At 44.6% G+C, this 23665-nt stretch overlaps 1 protein-coding gene across 1 annotated transcript in view; it reads right to left on the bottom strand.

The window, feature by feature from the left end:
• HEPACAM (hepatic and glial cell adhesion molecule) overlaps nucleotides 1-23665 on the bottom strand; it is a 388102-nt gene that overhangs the window by 104804 nt on the left and 259633 nt on the right. Inside the window, exon 3 of the mRNA XM_069614560.1 lies at nucleotides 23020-23301. Coding sequence (XP_069470661.1) covers nucleotides 23020-23301 — 282 coding nt within the window. The remainder of the gene's footprint in view (nucleotides 1-23019; nucleotides 23302-23665) is intronic.

Raw genomic sequence — 23665 nt, 5'->3', positions numbered from 1 at the left:
TTTGAGTCAACCTTTTTAATAAGGATTACTGGGCTGAACCATTTCATGGTCTCCACTGGCTAAATCGTTGCATCCCTTTCCAGTTCTGGGAATAAGTTGTTAGGACCTTGTCTGGCTGTAGCCAGAACAGGCTTTACTCTGTGCTTATAATAGCTGAGAGTGCAGGATACTTGTTGTTGTACCCTCTGGCATGGCATACCCCTGGACAAAACACTTGATTGGGGGTCATTAGGACCCGAGCACAAAGGGATACCGGGCACCGGTAATGACACTGGTGCCGGTAATCCCTTTGCGCCCTATTCCGAGGTCCCTTTTCAGGTCCTTCCCTTAACGCCTGGTTTTAGCAGGCGTTAAGGACGGGACCGGCAAAGGGATACCGGAGTCAATAACGGCACTGCAATTTGCGGTACCGTTATTGCAGCCTTCCCCCTTCCCATTGAGCCCTATGGGGGCTCAAATGGGCATGGGGAATGGCATTTCAAACGGGGACTTACCGGTCCCGCAAAGGGCAGAATGGACAGGTAAGTGCCCATACCGCCACGTCGGTGGCGGTACCGGTATTGGTGCTAGTCATGGCGCTAATAGCTAATAGCGCCATGACTAGCACCAACCTCGGAATGAGGGCCATTGTGTTTGTTCACTATGTCTACCCGTGTCTCGGTTTTCTGTCTCGTGACCTGTTCTTCGCTACAGCAATCTAGTCAAATGTGTTAGTTCATTTGCTTCCTCTACTTGTGACATTCCATTATGGAGCACTTTCTGAAGCAGGCATCCTAAACTCATCTGCACACCTTGCATATCCAAAGATCAACATGCGCTCCTCCAAACACAGACATTTTGAGCATCACTTTGATGAGGATAACCTTCTCTGGTCCCATCCTCACCTTGTAGTATTTTAAAGAAATGACAGTGATCCGAACAAAATCCTGCCATCATTCTGAGGTATTTGCCATCTACATTTGCCATCTACATGTGCTATGCAGTGTGGTTTAGAATTCCTGCGTGTCTTACCCTTACAAGCTAGTACTCGGCTCTCTGCATCTTTGCTTTCATTTTCACTTACATTACCATCGGGTGCAATCCTCATTGGCCTTTGCTGGCATTATCAGTACACTTTGATGAAACGGACCATGTGGGCGCACCATGTGTGTGTTTTGCTCTGCCCTAAGTATCGGTAATCATTCGCTAAATGGGTGGGGTTGTTGCATCGAAAGAATTCACCTCAGCAATCTTGTTTCAAACTTGCCATTCTAAGTTCTTACTTTCTGCAAGATCTTGTTGTCATGGGATGTTTACGCTGCTAGCATGTATTCCCTTTGTAATTTCTTTGTTCCTCCCTTTCCAGTTCAGTTTATTGGGAAGGTAATGTTTGAGAGTAAGGAAGGAGCAAGCTAGTTGAAGGCAAAGTTAGATACCATCAGTTGATTGTATAGCCTTGTTAGCCAGAGGATTTTCTGAATACAATTGCATTGCGGCACGTTTATTTTCTTAGCAACAGTTTCTTTTCCTTTCACTGCACATTTTATTGTTGTGGTCGGATTAGTAGGGGATAACTGTGCACTTTTGTGTGAAAACCATCTGCCGCGAGAAAAGCACTCACAATCAGGTTTTGTTTTTAACCTGATACATATTAACAGCAGGTAAGTACAGTACCCAGGTTCCCCAGGCCTTTATTCTGAAACGCCAGGCGCTTCAGCGCCGGTGCTTCAGAGGCAAGCCGGTCTTCGCCGTTACTCGGCTGCGAGGTATCATCTCACTTTCCAGATTCAACACCACGGAGAACAGCAGGAAAAGACAATTATCTCCCCACTTACCCAGGAAGAGGCAATTGATTCTCTACCTACCCAGGAAGAGGCAACTCTTAATGCACTGAAAATCACCCTTATTAACGCCCAGTCCCTGGTAAAACACACACAAGACATCCATGACTACATAGTGCTCAATAAAGCAGACATTCTCTGTGTGACAGAGACCTGACTTCAAGACACCAGTGGCTCTTTTATCTCTCAAGCCTCTCCCCCAGGTTACACATCCTATAGCGCGGATCGCATAGAAGGGTGGGGAGGCGAGGTGGCCATCATATCTAGATCCAAGCTAGACCTATTCCTTGACGCAATTTCCTGTACTGACTGTGAATGACCCCTTCCCATCATCATTGTGTAAATATTGCACTGGTCTATCGTCCTCCCCTACATATGCCGGACTTTAACGAAGAAATATTGGGCCTAATTAACAACTTCAGTAGTCCGAATTCATCCACTCTTTTTCTGGTTTATTTCAACCGATAGAAGGGAGACATAGGTGACAAGGAGGCAATATTTCTAGAATCTGCATTAAAGGACAGTGGCCATAAAATCATTAATAATGACTCTACCTTAGGGAACTCCCATATCTTGGATTGAGTAGTCACCAGGAATATAAATAACAAAAGACATTGCTACAACACCATGCATTTGGTCTGATCGTTCCATGGTTAGTTTCACCCTGCACCTCCCAGAGCCAATTGTCAGACCCACAAATACTCTGAAATGTGTTAAAGGTCGTAATTTTAAAAGGTGAGCCCCACTGATATTCAGCACGGAGTTGAAGCTATCAGGGCCAACTCTAAGCCAACCGACCATGTCGATTGCCTGTTGAATAATTGTACTACTACATTCACAGAAATCCTCGACAGAATAGCTCCCTTACAAACAAAAATAGTCAGAGAGATCCCCAGACATCAAAGCTGGTTTACGCCAGAAGTGGATGAGATGAAGAAGAAAAAGAGAGCATTAGAACCTATTTGGATCAAACATCCTTCCGATTCTACCTGGGCGGAATGGAAGAAATGGGACAAATCATATAGAGCTTTAATTGTGGAAACTAAGAAAAACTTCTATAATACACAGATAGAGCAATCCTCCATTTTCACAAGAAAACTTTTCAGTATCCTATAAAATCTCTGGAAAAACCCAAATCGGCAAATCTCTCCGTCTCCATTACAGATCAAGATTGCGCTCGTATAGCACTAGCCTTCGAAGAGAAAATCACAAAGACAAGGTACAAAATAATATCAACACAGAGTCCAGCCTTGGCACCAGGAGCTCCCATCTGTTGGACAGAAGATACTAATTTGAACCCGGGGTTCTCCTTTTCCCCTATTTCTTTGACAGAGATGAATTCATTGTTGTCTTCAATAAACCCTACTTCTTGCCCATTAAACCTTCTACCTTCCAAACTCATACTGGAAAATGTAAACTCATTTGCACCCTTCTTAACACAGTTCGTAAAAGCCTTTTTCAGAGATCAACAGGTCCCTGTAAACATTAAGAAAGTATCCATTACGCCAGTCCCCAAGAAATTGAATCTGGACCACACTGACCATAGCAAACCCAGGCCAATAACAAACAGCCAGTTTCTTCGAATAACCTTGGACAAGGCTGCTACTCTTCAACTTCAGGCATTTATAGAGAGCAATAATAACTCACAGAGCAGGCAATCCGGCTTTTCGACCTGCTAGCAGAGAGACCACATTAGTGGATCTCCAAACCCACATGCTCGATATTGTTGAAAGTGGGAAAGCTAGGATGCTGTTCCTGTTGGACCTGCCGGCGGCATTCGATCTCGTCGATCAGGAACGCCTTCTGGAGTGATTACAACAGCAAGGGGCTTGTTCAGAGAGGCAGTTAGCTGGGTCAAGTCCTTCCTTTCCAATCGAGAATCCTATATACAATGGGGCTCAGCCACATCCCGGTCTCCTCAATAAAATTTGGCATCCCCAGGGCGCCTCAATATTGCCACTCCATTTCAATCTGTATATGCGCTTGCTCTGCAACCTGTTGGAAGAGTTAGGGATCTTTTTTACCAACTACGCCGATGACACACAGCTAGTCATCGAGTTAAGTAGAGACTACCAGCAAAACTTAAAAACACTAGAGACCATCTGCAATGCCATTGAGAGCTGGATGTCGAATTGGCTTTGCCTGAATGGCAATAAGACCAAGCTACTGATTTTTGACTCCTCTCAGGCTCATACCAAATTGGATCCCACATATGCCAACTTTATGTTGCATGGCAACAGGATCCCGACTCAACCCAAAGTGAAGACCCTAGGGTTGTCCTAGAGGCCTCTCTGAATTCAGATGCCCAGCCACAAAACCTCCGTAAGATATGCAACTATCACCTGAGGCTTCTCCGGACCATGCAGCCTGTCATTAACAAAAGGAATTCAGTGACTATCGCCCACGCTATGATTTTATCAAGACTAGACTATAGCAACATACTGTTGTATACAGCTTCAAAGTCTAATCTTCAGATCTGCCATACCATCCAAAATGACGCTGTCCGCATTGCCATGACCATGCCTAGAAGAGCTCATATCGCTAATGCCAGGATAGATCTGGACTGGTTACGAATGCAGCAACATATTGAATTAAAAATGGGTCTAATAATCCACTGCTCCCTCTATGGCAAAGCACCAGAGTACCTAAAAAAAAAGAAGGAAAAAAAATGATTATACCTTATAAGCTAGCCAGAGAACTGTGAGCTTCCGTCCTCTCTCTCCTACAGGAAATAACAATCAAAAGAACCAGAGGCCTATGTAGGTCTTTCCGGGCATTGGGTCCTTCTTTCTGGAATTCCTTACCAGCGTCCCTCAGAGAAACCTCCAGTTTGAGTCAATTCAGAAGATCCTTGGAGACACATCGCTTCAGATAAATGTCCTCAATGTTACGACTAAACTAGTCTCAGCAAGGGCATATTAGTTGTGCTTGTCTCTCGTACCGTCATTGTGTTGTATCCTTTGTATTTATGTCAGCGCCCCAGTGCCTGCAGGCTTTCAGCACTATAGAAGTAAATAAATAAAATTATCATGAGTCCTTCCCCAATGATAACTCTTTCACTTGGGTGAACTTTTCCTGAGTCTTTTCAGTGTTTTCAGCAAAGGATAGGCAGAGAAGATTAAGTCAGACAGAGGATGGAATGCAGGAAAGATGTTTGGAATCAAAATTTTAATTTATAGTCCTCTGGTACTAGAACTAAATAGAGGGAAAGAGAATAAAATAGCGTAACTGAGCATTGAATTAAAGTTAATTGTAATCTCCATTAGAACCCTTTCAGCCCAAGTCAATCACAGCATAGGTATAGAAGCCCTGCTGGGGAAGAAGAACATCCTATTTATATAACGATTGTGGGTCATTGGGATTGGGTTAGGTGGGATACTGAAAAACCCCACAAAAACAGTATTCTGATGTGTGGTTAAGAATGAACTGAGAGATGTTAGAAAGAGCTACAGGTTGAAGGGGATCTCTGTCGGGGTTGAAACTTTAAGACGTGTGTATGGCAACTTTGTGGTAGACACATGGGAACTAAAATCAAAGGTTTAAGGAAAGGAAATACATTTTGAGATTAGTACATGGAACATAAATCAAATGAACAACAGGAATACGAGGGAGGATGTGTTCCAAGTTCCAAAGCATAACATTTCTAGTCTGTCTTTGCTGCAAGAGATGTATATGTCATTTCCCAAAAGAAAGCTGTTCAACAAAGGTTGGCTATATCCTTCAGTAATTTCTTCTTAGACAAGTAATTTAACCAACATGGTAATTCTAATATTTAAAAACAGAGGGATTCAAATCCTTAAGAAAACAAAGGCTAAACACAGGAGCTGGGCATCAGTTAGAATTCTGACACTGCAGGTAGAAGTCACAATAGAATCCATAGACAGGTTTCCTATTGTTGTATAGGTCCAAGCAGTTATTATCAAAGAGGAAATTATGTTCTGGGTTAATTCACAGAACATTTAATTTCTTTAAGAACATTTCTCAAAAGGGAAACGCCTTCTGTGGGTATATATGCAAAGGGGCTGTAGAGTAACGCCTCAATGCTCACACCAGAGATAATACAACCCACTAGGGAAAAGGACCTAGCAAACCTCTTGCAAGGAGAACAAGGTTTAATCTCACAAAAATACAAGTACGTGTCAGCAAATAACTCCTCTGTTACAAAGCGCTCTGGGATAACAGCATATTCAATGGGTTATAAAGGTACATAATGCCATGTGTGACGTACATTACATAGGTTACAAATCCAAGTAGCTGATTGGTGCGAACCTGCGCACATATAGTCTGCTCCATACAGGATACCAGGCGATTGGTCCTTGCCTCTTCTGTCCATCTTCTTCCATGTGGGGATCTTCCTTTTCCGTCATCAGATACAAGGGCTATAATTGCCAAGTTATTTATACAATTAATTATTTGCATCGCTTTACAGTGTGCCTGGTACCAAGGGCATGAGCGAGACAGATACTTTCAAGGTTGTGATAACTTCTTCCGAACTACGTGAACGCCCCACTCCAATACCAAGCATGCCGGCGCCTTTACAACTTTCCCACCCACAGTCCTAAACATGTCATCTTCTCCCCTGTCATCTCACTGCACAAATCACATGAACCAATGGTGGGGGCAGCCCGTCACCACTTTCTGATCTTCCTGATCGATTGGCCATTTTATAGTATTATGGCCAAGGTCCTTGGCTGGTCAGCCCACTCAAATTCTTGTGTCCTGGACTCGGGGGTCCCTCGCCGCTGTTATTTAGAAATCTGGACTGGTGAAGGACTGAAACCCTCACCCTCCTTCCCGTGGTATAGCTCCTCAAAGATCGACTGCAGCCCTCTCTAAAGCACTAATGATAAGAGACAATGGAGAACTGTGTATCTTCAATTGAATTAACCTTCTGCGGGGCTTCCGGGGCTGCGAACAAGAGACGTACATACACCCTGCTACCCCGTGGGACAGAATTAAGCATACTGGCATAGTCGCGGCACTAGGCCGCAATTTCAAAATGGCCTTTAACTTCTAAAATTGAGTCTTACTGCATACGTGATGTTAATACTAAAATTCACTATATTTCAACTACAATCCCGCTTCTACAAGGGACCCTCCTGCCCCACTATTCTTCCAGTTCCCCAACAACATTGCCTTCTACAATCGCCTCGCCCGAAATCGCAGCAGGGACTGGGACTCCCGCCCCTGCGCCACAACAAGGCTTAGTAGTATTTTTTTAGTATTTATCGAGGGGCAGCTTTACAGATATCCCTCTGGTCTCATATAGTGTTTATGGGCTTGTGGGACCCATTTCACTAAACTGAACACTAGAACTATCAGCTGTTTAGCTTAGATAGGTCAAATCCTCCTCATCTGAATAAACAGAGCAATGACCTAAAGTCAAAGCAGCAATTAAGATATCTTTTTTATGGCTGATGTTGACCTGGTCGATAAATGGTGTAGGATGTGCCAGTTTCAAGATTTACTCTCACACACATAGAAAACACACTGCACTGCAGTATTTCTTAGTTTAAAAATGGTATCCACTCAAGTTACAAGTAGTATCATGTACAGTAGACAGCACACCATTCAAATTAAGGGATGAAGCGCCACAGATTTCCAGATGGACTTTTGAGCATGCTTTGTTACTCAACTCAAAAAACATCTTTGCTCTGGCTAATGAAACAGAAGCAGTCTTTGAAATATACAAAGGCTGAGCGGGTCCTGGCATGATTTTGGATACTATAAAGCTTTTGTAATGGAGATGGGAGGTAGCATTTCAAATATCCTCAAGACAGAGGCAAACATGTAAAAATAATGTACAAACATTATTAGACCAAATTAAAGCTTTCAAGGAAAAACAGAGGTGGGATGAGAAATTTGGGCCAACATCATACAATGGCAGAAATAAAGAAATGATGAATTAATTCCCCAAAACAATCTGAAAAGCCCCCTCCAAAATGGAGAGAACAAACAAGAATATGCTAGAGAATCAGAGCAATATGATATGGTAGTAAAATGCAGCCATAGGCTAACTATGGGACTAACCAAGTTACCGTAGAATCTATATTAAAGAAATTCCACATCAAAGGAGGAAGGTTGAGTAGCATGAGGAAATGATAGCCATATTTAGATATTATTATCCTCAACTTTACTTAGGGAGTCAAACAACTAAAGAAGTGATTTGGCAGTCTTGATGGCCAATTTAGTTATCTCGGATGCTAGTTGAAGGGATTAAGAAACTAACAACTGGGATATTGTCAGACAAAGTAGGCTTAAAAGATAATAATCTTGGAATTGCAATGCATTTTGACCTGACTGGATTCTGTTGGAATTTTATAAAGCAGTAATTATGAGACTTGTTTCCATTTTCAGTGCCATCATGAAAGGAGGAATGATGCCAGCCCCTAAAGGTGAACCCACTAAAATTACTTTTGCACAAAAAAATAACTTTGTGGATCAAATAGGCCAATCACATTGACTAACAGTGACATGAACATTTTTTCTGAAACAAATCTCTCAAAATGGTTGAAGAAATGAATGCCCTTATTGATACATGAAGATCACCGGAGATTCATGGTTGGCTGAAATAGCTGTGACAATATATTTATTACAATCTATGTGATCAATCATGTCAATACCCCTTTTGAATTAATCACCTTTGACTCAGAAAAAGCCTTTATACTGATGTATAGGGGCTATCTATAGGGAGTTATGGCAAAGTTTATTCTCTTAGGTAACTTCCTAAAGGCAATTGTGGCAGGTCAGAAGAAGAACACAAACTCTGATTTTACTCTAATGGTTTATTAAAGAAAAGGTAATAACTCCCAACATTCCCTAAACTACTGGTGTTCCCTACCTAACAAAGTAAGGTGATTGTCAGTCGTCAGTGGATGTCCCAAATCAGATTCCGTCCACTATCCAAAGCGAATCTATCCTGACCCTACCACTATTAGAACAACTAAAGCACAGTTGAATGATGCCCTTCTCCTGTAAACTGGGTTTTCCTCAATTCAAGTCAATGTAGAATTCGTAGATACCGTTTGGCCACTGCTCTAATTAAATCACACAGTTCATATACTGGATTCTTCCAGGTTTCGTTGCTTTCCTCGGCTAGCTTTCTCTTCTTAATCTCGTTACTCTCTTTGCCTCTGGTTCTACTATTTGTTATAAGGTTACTTTCATAAGATGAATCATCACATTTGTCTGTATTTTCACTTACTTATTGTCCACTTTTCCCTTGAATTTTTTCAATGCGTTGTCTTGACTGGGTCGAGTAGAAGCATTCCAGTAATGATTCTCACTTTCTTTCTGTATTCTCAATACTTTGCCTTGACTGGGACGAGTATGAGCATTCCAGTAATTATTTTCCATCTCTTTAAGTGTTCACAATACTTTTCATTCTCTTCGGTCCTTCTCCTGTATTCTGTGAGGATAATATCACCAGGTTTCTCAATATACTGTGGCTTTCTTCTTCTTGTGTCAGAATGGCTTCTAGCCTTTCCCGATCATCCTAGACTGCTTCTCCGCTCCTCCGATGATCGCTCTAGTCTGCAGCCTTTCTGCAACTGTGATACTGGCGTTGTTCATGGAGCTACAGGTCCACTGCATCTTGTTAGCGGTCATGCCACCACTTTTCCTCCTCTCTGACTCAGGACGCTCTTCAGCACATCCCTACTCCGGTTCAGCGTTCTGTACCTTTTCCTGTTCCCAATGCTTACGGTCAGCGGCTTTGCCTGCTTCTCTCTCTCTCATGTCGGGTGCTACGCAGCCAGGTCTCCTTCAATGGGCACTTCTCTCTCTTGTAACGAACGCTGTACTTCCAGAGCTGCTTCAGCGGGTGCTTCTCTCTCTCGTATCGGGCACTGTGCATCCAGAGTTCCTTCAGCAGGTCTCGGCCAGCTGTTTTGACAATCCTGCGCTCTTTCTTTTTCCAGGCCCCACCTCTTAGTTTTATGGCATTCTCATGGGATGTCCCCGATTCCTTGGCAAATTCCAATTTTCTTTCAGATTCATACTCTCCACGCTTCCAATGATCTTCTTCATCCCAGTTTTCCTTAGGTTTTAGAAATGTAGGCGGTATTTGGTTGACAATAACAAATCTTGACTGATTCTTCATGTCTTCCTTCATAAGATGTTATTGAGGATAGAGTATTGGTACAATGGTGAGGGAGTTCCTTACAGAAACTGGAATCCTTGTCCCTAGTGGGGGAGGCCCTCCAGGTAAGGTCTACCTTTGCTCTACCCCTGGGGAGGGTATTGCGTAGCAAGCTCCCCTCCCTATCCTCACATGGAAAGGTTCCCCCATATGGAGAAGTGACAGGATCCCCCAAATTGTCACACAATTTGTCACACACTCCAATGAGTATATCACAACGTGACATCAACTATTTGTATTAATGAAATGATGAGTCAATCAATTAGTATACAACAGAGGGGTGAGACAGCATTGTCCTTTCTCCCCATGCTTATTTCTCCTGTAACCTATTGCAACTAGGCTAATGATGCATAAACATAATTGTGCCATACTTTCTCAAAAAAAAGGAAATTAAAATCTAGCCTTACATCGAGGACATACTGATATTGACTTCTAATTGTAGAGAAACATTAAGAATATTATTTTCAGAGACTAGAACCTTTGGGTGAGTATCTGGATACGGTGTAAAAAGGGAGAAAATAGAATTAATGTCAAGAAACATAAATCCAATCAAATTTATATGAGCAGAACAAACAATATTTTAACTGGCGAGGATTGTTCTGGTAGATTCACAGCTAAAATATAAAGAAATGCATATTTCAGTATTAAATATGGCAAACAAGCTACTCATCACCATCATCATCAACAGCTTTTAGTTAGTAAAGAATCCCATCAAGTTTACAAGATAAGTTAATTCATAAATAACTTAATTCTATTATTAAAGCTTATGTGATAAATATATCTGACTAGTAATCAGGGATATTAAGCATAGTAAAGCACTGAAAGTGAACACAATCATTATGAGAAATGATACAATACACCCTCAGAAAAAAATCAAAAGCATGTAATACTATGACAAAAACAATACTAAGGCTAATATAGTGCATATTTTAAGGTGTTTAATAATTTTGCTTCGGCTCTGTAACCCAATAAACATATCAATGTATATTAATCTTCAACAATAACACTGCCATAAATTCATTCTTATACATTTCATCGGAATGCATTACAATAAACAATACATAATGCCTCCAATCCTTAATAGTAGTGAAAATAAATAGATACAATTATAGTAACAGCAGCATATCATATAAAATAATCAACAGGTAGCACAATTTTTCATTTAATATTTCCTGTGGTTCAGAGTGGGATCTAAAAATAATCTGGTAGCCTGAAGTCCAGACACACAACCAGCTGATAATGGAACTGTATAAAGGGCCAACAATTAACAAACGAATGCCATTTTAAAATGGTCATGAATGGGGCTTTCCTGATATCTTTATACAAAGGGCAAAATATTAAAAGGTCCATCAACGTTCAATCTCAGTGAAGTAAAATGAGAAAAATATGCTAGATAGTCATCGTGAGCCCTCGAGCAGTACAGGGAAAGCCCTTAGAAAAGGCTACGGAAGGCATGTGTACATGACATGAAATGGAAGATTTACTTATCTCCCTAAAGAAGTCTCTGGAGCTGGTAAGAAAGAACGTGATCATTTTTATTGTTTATTTTATTAGTTCATTACAAACTTTTAAAATATTTCAAAACAGTTTCACTATTTCTTCATATACAGTTATTTCTGAACTAAAATGTATTATTCTACCTCCGCATCTTAATTTGTCCATTGTTTTTAGAGGATATCTTGCAGATGCATCACTCAGACCTTGTCAATTAGTCTCTTTCCTAGTTCATCCAGATAGAATAATAAAGCAAGTGTTAGTTGCTTATCATTTCCTTCATTCATCAGTCAGCTCTTCTCCACTTAGCGATGAACTTACTATCTTCACCTTCCCCAAGTGGGCAGTTCTTAATTCTCTTAATTTGACACAGTATAAGGTGAGATGTTTCAATGTTTCCTTTGTCATTCCGCAGAATCTACATAGCTCATCCTCTACGATTCCTCTCTTTCTGAAGTTTACAACTTCTTTTGTTAGAAATAAGTTCAATCAGAATTTCATAAACATTTTCCTTTTGTTATTACAAGGAAATAATTCCAGGTATTTAGGTAAGGTGTTTAGATTTCTTGCCGCTGGCGGTGCTTGAAACATGCATCTATGTTTAGATCTTTGTTCTGATGTTTCACACCAGTCCAATTCCCACCATTTTTTCTTCACTTTATTTGGGTTTTGGATCAGATTCTCTTCATTTGTGTACAATTGTACTAGCATATTTCCACAGTTTTGTTTCCATTGATCGAGAATGGAGTCTGATCTTACTCCCACTGGTGTGTTCAATATCTTGAATTGCAAGAGTTCATCAGCCCCGCCTACTTTTCTGTACAACACTAAGGTGTTCCACAGCACCCTCGCATTGATCGATAGCAGCCCTAATTCATACCGTATGCAAGCAGTAGGAGTTCCTTTAGGTAGTTGTAGGACTTTGCACTAGTATGCATTTTCACACCAGGACCATGTTTTATATGGACAGCCCAACATGGTTTCACCACCGAATATCAGGGATAGGATAACCTTTGCTCTGTAAAACTCTGTGATGGAATTTAAGCTGAATTTTCCGTATTTATTATTTATTATTGCGCCTTGCACTGCTAGTAGCTTACATTTTCTTTTGATTTTCTGTACCATTGGTTCGTCCGTTATGTGAGAGTTATCAGCACTCATAGGTATTGTGTCTGATTTGTTCTTCTTATTGGTTCTCCACCAATTGACCATTTGAACTTCCACTTTTTACTCTGTTTAGATCTGGCTAAATTTTGTAAAACTAAGATTTCTGTCTTGTCTGCATTGATCTCCAGACAATTTCTATCCGTGTCCGCCTTTAATGAAGTCAATTTGCGCTGCAAACCTACCGGGGTTACATCGAGCAACAGCATGTCGTCTGCATATAGCATATGCCCCAGCTGGTTCCCATTGGTCTTTGGAGGGAATGCTCTGACTTCATCCAACTCGGTTCCTACATCGGAGATGAATCGGTTGAATAGCGTTGCTCCCAAGGGACACCCCTGCTTAACCCCCCTTGCTGTTTTTATTGCAGAGGAGAGGGAGATCGTTTGATTCAACCTGATTTTAATTTCAGTGTCCGAGTATAACTTCTGAATCACCCTCATTAGATTATTTGGACAATTTCTTTCAGCCATCTTGGTCCAAAGTTGTTCCCGATCAACACTGTCGAAGGCATGTGCCAGATCAACAAAGGCTAAGTATATTTTCATTTTTCTCCTTATCGTGTCAATTTTTAACAGGTTAATCATAAGTAAATTGTGGGAACAACCTATTCCTTTTACGAATCCGGTTTGGCGGATAACAATTATTTCAGCTTCTTTACTCCATCTCAGTAATCGATTTAGCAGCTGAGTTGCGAAGATCTTTCCGACAACATCAAGCAATGCTATATAGTTCTTACGTTTTTTGGCTCTGATCCTTCGCCTTTTTTAAACACTGGTACAATCAATGCGCTTTTCCACGATCTTGGCACCCTCTTTTCTTTCTGTATTTTGAAATTATGTATAGCAGAACTCCGCCTATGCTTCGGGGTGCTGTTTCAGTGTCGCATTAGTCAGGCCATCCAGGCCATCCGGGCCGGTGGCCCTAGATGAACTTATTTTCTTGATGTTATTCAGTATATCATCCTTAGTGATTTCTAGATACCATGGAGTCAGGAAGTCTGTGTTCACATATTTTACTTGACCATGTTTCTTAAATAGCTCGGTGTAATGTTTGATCCATTGATTTTCAGTTACCATACTAGATTGGAGAGCTCCTTGGGGGGCATCTACATGATTTATAATAGTCCAGAATCTGCTCAGATTTCTGTGTGTCATGATTTTTAACATTGCCTCTGCATCTTGTTGTACGATGTTATGTTTGTGGGAGGAAAACCAGGACTTTTAGCAGGATTTACATCTCTTAAATTCTGCCCATTCTCAGATCAGGATGATTTCATTTTTGAGAGCACATGATCGACTGTCTAGGACTAGAGTCTTCTTCTCTTCTGCGGATGACCCACTGCATTCGACCAAACGGACGCACTCTCTCCTTGTTTGTTTCTTCCATCATTTTCTTTTGTTCCAAAATTCCATTTTGCAGCCATGGTTGCATCTGCCGGTTGATTTCCCTGCTCCTTTATTTTATCTTTATTTGCGTGGTTAATTGCAAATGTCGCATTTGTTTTTGTCAAGTCATTCAACAACTGATCAGCAATGGCTTTAGAGTCTCGTCTTTTTGTTTTATTATCGAGCGTCAGATCTCTTCTGCCGCCTTCTGTTGTGTTTCGTCCAACAGTCCCAACTCAATTGGGGCACCGACAAAAAGACTTCATCATGCTTCTCAAATTCGTCTTGATAGGGTTTGTTTGTAGCTGCTACATTGCTCCATACACTTATAGTATCATCATCTGATCGATCGTGAATGTGATGCAATTTCGCCTCGTCATTTCTGGGAGGAAGCACCTTCTGCATCGCAATTTCTCGCAAAATGCTCTTTTGCAGATCCTCTGCTTGTAGGGCTAATACTCTCAGCGGTAAAACTCTGGCTGATTGGGGCTCGTATTCATTCATGAGGTTTGGAACCTCATAAATTGCTTGAAATCCCCTTTCCGTCATGTTAGGCAAACGCTGGTTTCTCACGTTCTAACAACTCTGGCTTAACTCATTAATACACTTGTTTGCTCGTTTTCTTGTAGATAAGTTTGCATTTTCTAAAATGGGCAGGCAAAACGGGGGGCCACTACCACCAGTACCACCCATTTTTCTCTCACTTTCCAACCCCCCCATCGAAGGTACAATAGTTCGTACATTTTGCGCAGGTGTCCTGGGCTTGCAGCTACACCCAGACCACTCCTGCTTCCGCCTGCTCCACACAGTTCAATTTCCCTTCAGCAAACACTCTCAAGGTACTCGCAACGTGCTGTTCTTTGAAATCATCAGTTATTTTTCCCATTAAGTTTGAATTTCGCAGTCGACTTGCCGCAACAGCACTTACTTGGTTGTTTGTAGCATGAACCGCATATTCCCACTGGCAGCGTCTCGGCTTACACGAGCATGGCAATGACATCTTCTTCCTCTCGGGAGCTTCCAGAAGGCATTGCGCAATGCCCGACATATCGTTCCTCGTTTCTGTGCTCCCACCTGTTGGGGGCTGCTCCGGTCCACCGGGCAGCCCCATACTTGTGTCGGGTAGCACCCGACGGCACACACAGAGGTGCGGCGATCACGCCGCTGGATGAAGGGTGGGGGTTCATCCCACCGGCTCCGGGGACACCGGAGCTCCACACAGGGGCCGGTTGGCAACCGGCTTACCGCAGCCCCGGCTCTGGGGGCACCCAGGCCGGGGTCGCAATCATGGCCCGCCTCACAGGGCAGGGCAACACACAGAGACGGCGTTGCCCGGCAGTGGCACCGTCCGGACGGCGTTGCCCGGCAGGGGCACTGTCCTGGAGCTGGGCCTCATCCTTGGGCCCAGCCCACGTGGTGAGGCACCCGCATGGTGCGAACACAAACCCACACACACCACGGAGTCTCGTTGGTAGGACTGCCGAGCCGGAAGCGGCTCGGACCTTTTATTAAGTTGGTCACATGGGTAACCATGTGACCATACCACAGCACACTGGACGATACCATGGCCCCTTGCAGGGGTGCCATGCAACACTCCTCCTTTTTCATAACAACAAAACGAAAACCCCAAAATCCCCACCTAACCACAACTACTACTATTTGAGCCACTCTACTACTTTGCACACCCTTTATTAATCTGGGTGAGTGGCTCTCATGTCACTAAACGGCACCACTGGGGGCTACTGGCACCACATAAAGCACTCCGAGTCTACAGGTGTGCACCACACAACATTGCCCATTAACCGGGCCATTTTAAGCAAGTCCATGTCTGCCGGCTCACAGTCTTCCGGGGAATGTCACTCATGATGTCCATCTTCCGCATGGAGTCGCCGGAAACCAGCTCGCACCCTCACCAGAGTTCATTTAGGACAGTTACAACACAGTCACACAAACACAGGCAAAGCTGCACCTGGGGAGGCCCAGGGGCCACATCGGCCATGTCCATAGTCTGGAGCGCCTGAGATGATCGACCGGCACCTTGTCAGCAGGCCCGTTGCTCCGCTTCTTCTCCCCCGTGGGCAGGCTCAGCGTTCAAAAAGGGGGTGCCAGCACAACTGCACCGGGGATTCACACCCACTCCCTCCCTTTCACCTGGGGCAGCAGGCAGGGCGACACTGGTAACAGGACGTTTGGGGAGAAAGGGCCAGGAGGGCACACAAGCACTCGTGAGAGCCGCAGCCCTCCCTGCGGAAACACCACCTTAACCACCACTGGGCCCGGGTGCTTGATGGGCCACCACGGGCCTCTGGTCCATCTTGTGGGCGCACCTCTCCTCACATCACACTCCGGCACGGAGCCATCCCTACACCTGCAGGAAAGGGGGGCAGGCTGTTTGGAGAGCCACCATTCTTTGACTGTTCCCCACTTTCCTGGATTGCGGCCCCGGGTGATGATGGGCCCGCCTCCCACCAGTGGGTCACTTCTGCCGCTCCTCACTTTCGCAGCTCGTGGTTGGGGCGGCGCCTCCCCATTGTGGCGCAGGTCGGGGCAGCGCAGTTCCCCTCCTCCAGTGAGGGACAGCAGCGGCTCGCACGGCCAATGCTGCTCTCCTTTGTTGTTGTTTCTTTTTTTTTTTTGGTGGAGCGACCATCGCCGCTCCTAACCCCCTTGTCTTGTGGGTGGGAGAAGGACAACTCCCCTCATTGCGGGGCCGCGACGCGTCTCCCTCCTCCGGGAATCACCCAGCCCTGATGTTGGGAGGGGCTCGCAGTCCTTCCCTTTTGTACGCAGGACGCTGCGCACCTTGACATGGCAGGTGCAAACACACACCGCCCCCGGCCGCATGAGCACCCTCTTTGATGAGAGCCGCGGCCGGGGCAGTGCACGCCCATGCATCCCCATCCATCTGCTCACGGCGATGACTGCGCCGCCCGGTAGTCTTTCCCTTTCGGGAGGCAGCGGCCGATACCGCATGCCTAGTCGCTCCGAAAGGGGGAGGGGCAGCATCGTCTTCACTGCGGCGCGGGCCGCAAGCACATCCTCCTCCTTACCTCTCGTTGCGGCCGAGGCCGCTGCGCAGCCCCCCTTCACTTGCGGCTCATGGTTGGGGGGAGGGGGCAGCGCCCACGTGCGGCATAGCCACCAGCATATCTCTTCTCCACGGGGGGCGCAGACCCACCCTCCCGCGGGCCACTGCACACTGGTGCGGCATGGCCACGGATCTCTTCCGTCCCCCTCAGGGGACGGGCATGCAGCTCGCCACCGTTGTTCGCGGGCCCAGTTGGAAATGGGCCCGCCACACCAGATCTCCTTTGGGACACACGGGGCCCGTAACCCACCTTCGTCGCCATTGTTGGGGGCTGCTCCGGTCCACTGGGCAGCCCCATACTTGTGTCGGGTAGCACCCGACGGCACACACAGAGGTGCGGCGATCACGCCGCTGGATGAAGGGTGGGGGTTCATCCCACCGGCTCCGGGGACACCGGAGCTCCACACAGGGGCCAGTTGGCAACCGGCTTACTGCGGCCCCGGCTCTGGGGGCACCCAGGCTGGGGTCGCCATCATGGCCCGCCTCACAGGGCCAGGGCAACACACAGGGACGGCGTTGCCCGGCAGGGGCACCGTCCAGACGGCGTTGCCCGGCAGGGGCACCATCCTGGAGCTGGGCCTCATCCTTGGGCCCAGCCCACGTGGCGAGGCACCCGCATGGTGCGAACACAAACCCACACACACCACCGAGTCTCGTTGGTAGGACTGCCGAGCCGGAAGCGGCTCGGACCTTTTATTAAGTTGGTCACATGGGTAACCATGTGACCATACCACAGCACACTGGACGATACCATGGCCCCTTGCAGGGGTGCCATGCAACACCACCCTAGACACTGCGAACACAAGGAACACTCCCACACACTTGATAATTTCCCTGAGGGAAATGCCAGTTTTACCACTGAGAGAGACATGTCTAGCTTTCCTATAAAAATTCAAAAATGTCCATTAAAGGAGGTATTGCTGTTATTATGGAAAGCAAAGGGCTTTTTTCCAAACAGAAGGGGTTACATGCCCTGGCTCCTGCTGCAATGTTGTGACACGGTTCAAGTGTTCATGGGAGCCAGTGCAATACCAGCAATACCCACGCCCTCTTCAGTTACCCACCACCTACAAACAGGAACTATGAAATATGCAGAGCCGCCATGATCGCTATGATGAACATCGTGAATTCAAGATGTTAGATGTCCCACAAATACTATTGGATTGCAGAGCTGTGCACAATCCCACCGGCCAACTATTGACACCTGAGAAGTTTGTAGATTCTTGGCAAATACCCCAACAACAGCACTTACTTGCTGCATTTTCACAAGTGAAGTCAATCAAGCTATTAGGAGCTCTGCAGGTAATCCTGCCAGAGTATTAAAAGGAGAGGGACACAGAGAGAGGTGTGCAAGCCAGAGTTGGGATCATGAGGTAAAGGACAGTGTGTGATCGAGCAGTAGGCAGGAGAACAGCAAAATGGAGGGAGCTGATGAGAAGGAGGTGAATAGCATGCGTGTCATTTTAGGGGGGACCTCTCCAACTTTGTGGCACACCATTTTGTCCGCCTCATTTGGCAGGGGTCCCTTTCCTTTAGATGTCTGGTCCCCCCAATATTTTCAGCAAAGTTATTCCACTAGTCAAGAAGAGGCAAACAGGGGAGAAGGGGAGAACATCAGATGTAGAGAGAGAGTAGCTGATGTTGAAGGAAGTGAAGAGGAATGGGGAGAAGGAGGACAAAAGAAAAAAGACACAGAAAGAGGAGTTGAGCTGGATAAGGTGTAAATAAGCAGTAGGGAAGAGTGTGTTGGCAGATGCCTAAGGAGTGAGTAGGCAGAGGGGAGCATTAAGAGGGAAGGGAAATGGGTCCGCTTGAAGCATCAAAAGGGAGGGGAAGAGGAAATATAGAGGTGGAAGAGGAGCAGATCAGGGTATGGTGGAAATTTGAAGTAGATGACAGGAGATGGAAGCAGGAGAATGGAGACGAGAAGAAGACCAAGGAGGAATAGAGAAAGAGAAGGTGATGCCCAAAGAGAGGGGCATCAAGAAAATGGGCTGTTTTGGACCACGACTCCTAGAAAGACAGATGGCATGGTGACAGAGCCAAACCTACGAATGCCCCTGACTGCCTACAGAGTGGTAAAACCTGGTAACACCAGGACCTACCATGATCTTGGAAAACATTTTGAAATGTCCGACACCCCGGCCATACCTAAAAGATCTAAATCATACAAGCAATATTACCCACAAAACAAGCGCCGGCCCCAAAAAGTGTGAGTGACTTTTACGCACCAGGATGGTGGAGTCTAAGGGCAAGAGATAAGGACTGAGGATCGCAGTGCCGTGGAGAAACTTGACTTATTAAAGGTTTTTCTGAATTCCCATAAAGTGCTCTAAACTCAACCAAATCTGTTACTTTTCTGTCATAATGAAGACTTTTGAACCATGGAACTTGGCTTTGTTGTCTGTTGATCGTTTGGCTGTGATACCTTCTAAAGACAGTTCAAGCTTAGATAGCATATGGTTGACTATAGCAGTGGCAGAGGCAGCTTTTGGTGCAGGGGGGGACAGATATCTCCTGAGGGGGCACCAAGATTCTAAAGGATTTATGGGTAAGCCCTCATTGGGTGGTGAATGTTTTCAGTGGAGGATCCTAAATGTTTACACAAATCTATACGAGAGTATGAGCGCAGCGAGGGAGCCTAAAATCATTAAGAGAGTTTTGGGATCCATCAGCCCGAGAATATTTTAAATAATGTTCTAAAATGATCTATTTTGCAGCACTATATTAGAAAAAACTAGGTAAATAGACAAACAATTTACAGTTGCTTATTTAGGGTAACACATGACAAAATCCAGTCAATGCCATGTTGCCAACAGTACACTGCATGGGAGCACGTTATGCCATTTTCATGAGGCTGCTGCCTCAACTTATCCATGCCAGTAATGGTTACTCTAAACTACATGCATTAAGCACTTCAGCCTGCATGCATGTGATTTAAAATTATCATTATTGGTATAGATAGTTGATCCTATATATGTCACTAATGTTCACTTAAAATCAATCATATGCACGAGGCAGTTCAACCTTCATGCGTCTGATTTAAAGTTCAACCTATCCATTCCAAAAGTCTCTGCAAGGGATTTACAATGACCAACCATAAAAAATGTATGGTTGCTCACTATAAATACATGCACCCACATAAATACATGCATCCATACATACATCAAAATACTGACCTTAGGTCGGCAGGGGCAAGCAGCACAGCAGCACACTGCAAAAATGTAGACCTGTGCTGCACATGCAACAACGGTAACGCGATTGTGATTGCAACAATCGTGAGTGGCATGCATTGTTGTGCCACTCACAGGGTTCTTTTTTAAATATCATCAGGGCTGGCACTCAGTCAATTACCTGATTGAGCACCAGCCCATGTGATATAAAAAAAAAATCTATGAGTGCCACGCTGCACTGCACGTCGGCGCGTCACTCACAGGGTTCTTATTTTTGTCATATGAGGGCTGGTGCTCAGCTAGAGCGGGAGAACCGTTGGAGACCTGCGGGTGTAAAAGGCACCAGGGAGGACCCATGAGGGGCAGCCGAACCCCGCCTCCTCCCCTGGACTATAACAAGACGTTATCAGAAAGTATACAATTCCTAAAAAGTATTACAATATGTTAGTTTGGAACAATTTACATTTTCCTCACGTTTTTCAGATTCTGTAAGGTCGCCAACTTATGTGGAGACATGTCTCAAGTATATGTCAGCTAGGCAACCTGGAGTGACATTTTCTTTGCCAAGATCAGTACAAGAGGCAACCTTACACCATCCGATTGAACTTCTTTGTAAGTATTTTCAATTGATAGACATTTTTTAAATTATTGAATGTCAACTAGTAAATTGCAATATAACTGGTTCTTGAGTGCACTATATTGTAACAAATGTACTACTAAGTTAATCTCACATATATACATTCAGTTCTTCAAGACATTAACTAAAGTACGCATATCAAAGCCATTACATTCAAAGCTGGGAGAAATTTGGACTAATCATAACAGACTAAATCTGAAATAGATTCTGGAAAATAGACAGCAAAGACGTAAGGTCTTTGAGTCTGCAAAGGCATCATCGATACCTATCGCAGAGGATCTGATGTACACCAGCAGAGAGAGAAAAGCTAAACAGAGAAGCAGAGGATCTGCGCAGCAGTGACTAATGCGGCGCACCGCCAAATACCAACAGCATACGGCGCACTCCCTGATCACAACTTTGGCGGTAACCCTTAAATCCGGCGGTAGCGCTAATACCGCCGGATTTAAGGGTCCGCCGAATCAGGGCTTTGGCGGATTTCGCCCCAGCTCTGAGCTGGGGGGAAATCGCCGAAAATTCGTGCTATTACCGCGGGCGGGAAATCCGCCGGCGGTAAGAGCACGAAAATTCCCCATTGAGCCCAATGGGGAACGGGGCATTTCCGAATGGGCTCAATGGGGAATGGGGAATTATTTTACCGCCGAACTCGTGATCCGGCGCTATCAGCGCCGGGGAGTTCGGCGGTAGGGCTATTACCGCCGGTGGTAATACCACCAGCAGTAACGGCCAAGTCGTGATCAGGACCAGAGTGCAACCACAGAGCCAGACAAAAAAAGACTTGTATAAAAGTGCTGGAGAGAAGCTTGTTGCAAAATTGAACAATTCCTCAAAATGTACCTGAAACTTCACCACAAGGGGGCAACCTAACTCGAATTTGGACAATCACCAAAGTGGGCCATGAGTGTTGCAGCACAGCGGTCCCGTGTGGAGAAAAGGGGTGGTGTCCCGTCCACTATTTGAAACTATTGACCACTGTAACACCTCCTCGCTGGACAAGCCAGGATCAGATTTGTTAGGCCAAAAGTACAAAGGAGGAGACCAAGAAGGGCAACATGAAATAGGAAGGTGTGGGCTATTCGGATGATGTAGGAAGAGGAGGTGGCAGATCAAGAGACCAGCAGGAGGAAGTGTTGTGGTCTGGGACTGGAGGATAGTTTGAAGGAAAGGAGAGGTATTGGTTGGTGAGAGCCATATACTGTGTTTTGAACAACATCTTTTAAAAGGTTTTGATTTCGGTCGTGTCATTTTGTTCAACCAGAATGTTATTTTGAAAGGTTTATGTATGTGTATGTGTGAGTAGGGAAGTAAGGGGGTTGAGGGTAGGAGGTGGCGAGGTGGAAGAGTGCGGTAAGGAAGAGGTGGAGGGGTGTCTGAAAGGCACAAACCTACAACTCCTTAAAACGAATCCAAACGTTAGGGTAGGCCTAGCCTAAAATGTCTGTCAGGGAGATTAGACAGACAAGGCCCTCATTACCATACAGGTAGTGCCTAGGCAGTAGGGGTCAATAAGCTCAATATACTAACCGGGAAAGTAGGGACGCCTGTGCTAGAGTGAGAACTGCTTACTTCACATGAGAGAACGAGGGCTGATCCTTAGCAACCTGCCAAGAAATCTAATGAAACCCTTAAAGCATCTCTGGGAGTTGGTATGTTCTTTAGGCCATCTGTGGCATTATTCGAATCAATATTTCTCTACTGCTGTTTCATGATTGTGGAATCTATTACCTCCCAATGTTCGTTGTGCTGTGAATTGATCTTTTTGAAAGTTGTTAATTGTGTTTATTTGAGGCTTGCGTGGTCTGCCTTTTACTGTTTCTTTCTCTTTTTATTTGGTTTAACTTTAATTTTGATTTTATTTATGTTGTATTTTGATTTATTTTGTTTTATTTACAGATTTTAAATGAGTTGTGGGTTTTATCTTTAAGCTTATTGTGTTGTTATTTCATTAAATTTAATTTGTATTGGAAATTGTATAGATAAATACATAAAACATACGGCTTCTATCCATGTACCTTCCCTCAATGTCCATTTTGCTTCTGATTTTGCCGCTAGTGGCATGGTGGGTGCGCATTACAAAAATACAAAGCAGAATGTAAATAAAAGATGAATACTTACTGTAGACGGTCAGCTTGATTGGGGCACTCTGACCTTTACTAATTGGGTTTTCCACCAAACAGCTGTAGATGTCATCATCAGACATAACGACCCGCGTGATGGTGAGCACCTTTTGGTCATGTGATAGCAGCATCCTGGAGTCGTTGCCGAGAGGCTTGCCATCTTTCATCCATGTGTAGGTCGGCTTCGTACCATTCTCATGTGTGCAGTTCATGGTGAAATACTCACTGAGTTCCAGTACACTGGATGCTGCCAGAACAACTTGAGGCTTGGAAATCGGTACTACGGAAAGAATGAGATGAAGGTTTAATTGATGCCTTGAATGGGAGATGCAAGGGCCATCAATGTCCCACCTATCAGTGAAAAACTGTGATGTTTAGACCGGTCTGATGTTCAGTGTTCACTTACACACTTGGCCCTTATTACAGGAAACAACCAAATCATAATTTTCCTACAGACAAGAACTAACAAATGCAGAGTAGCCCTTTCAGCAGTCATTTCCTGTGTTAATTGACAACAGATGGTATTTCTGTCGACCCCCAATCTAAAGTACTTAACCCATGATGATTAACAGCTGCCTTCTTTCTATGGACTTTCATTGTCAGGCATATCAATCAAATAACCAGGTCCACCACCATTTCCTAAA

The sequence above is a fragment of the Ambystoma mexicanum genome, chromosome 9, assembly GCF_040938575.1.
Source record: "Ambystoma mexicanum isolate Mex_15411 chromosome 9, UKY_AmexF1_1, whole genome shotgun sequence".
Taxonomy (NCBI): domain Eukaryota; kingdom Metazoa; phylum Chordata; class Amphibia; order Caudata; family Ambystomatidae; genus Ambystoma; species Ambystoma mexicanum.
This window is presented reverse-complemented; position numbering and strand designations above follow the sequence as displayed.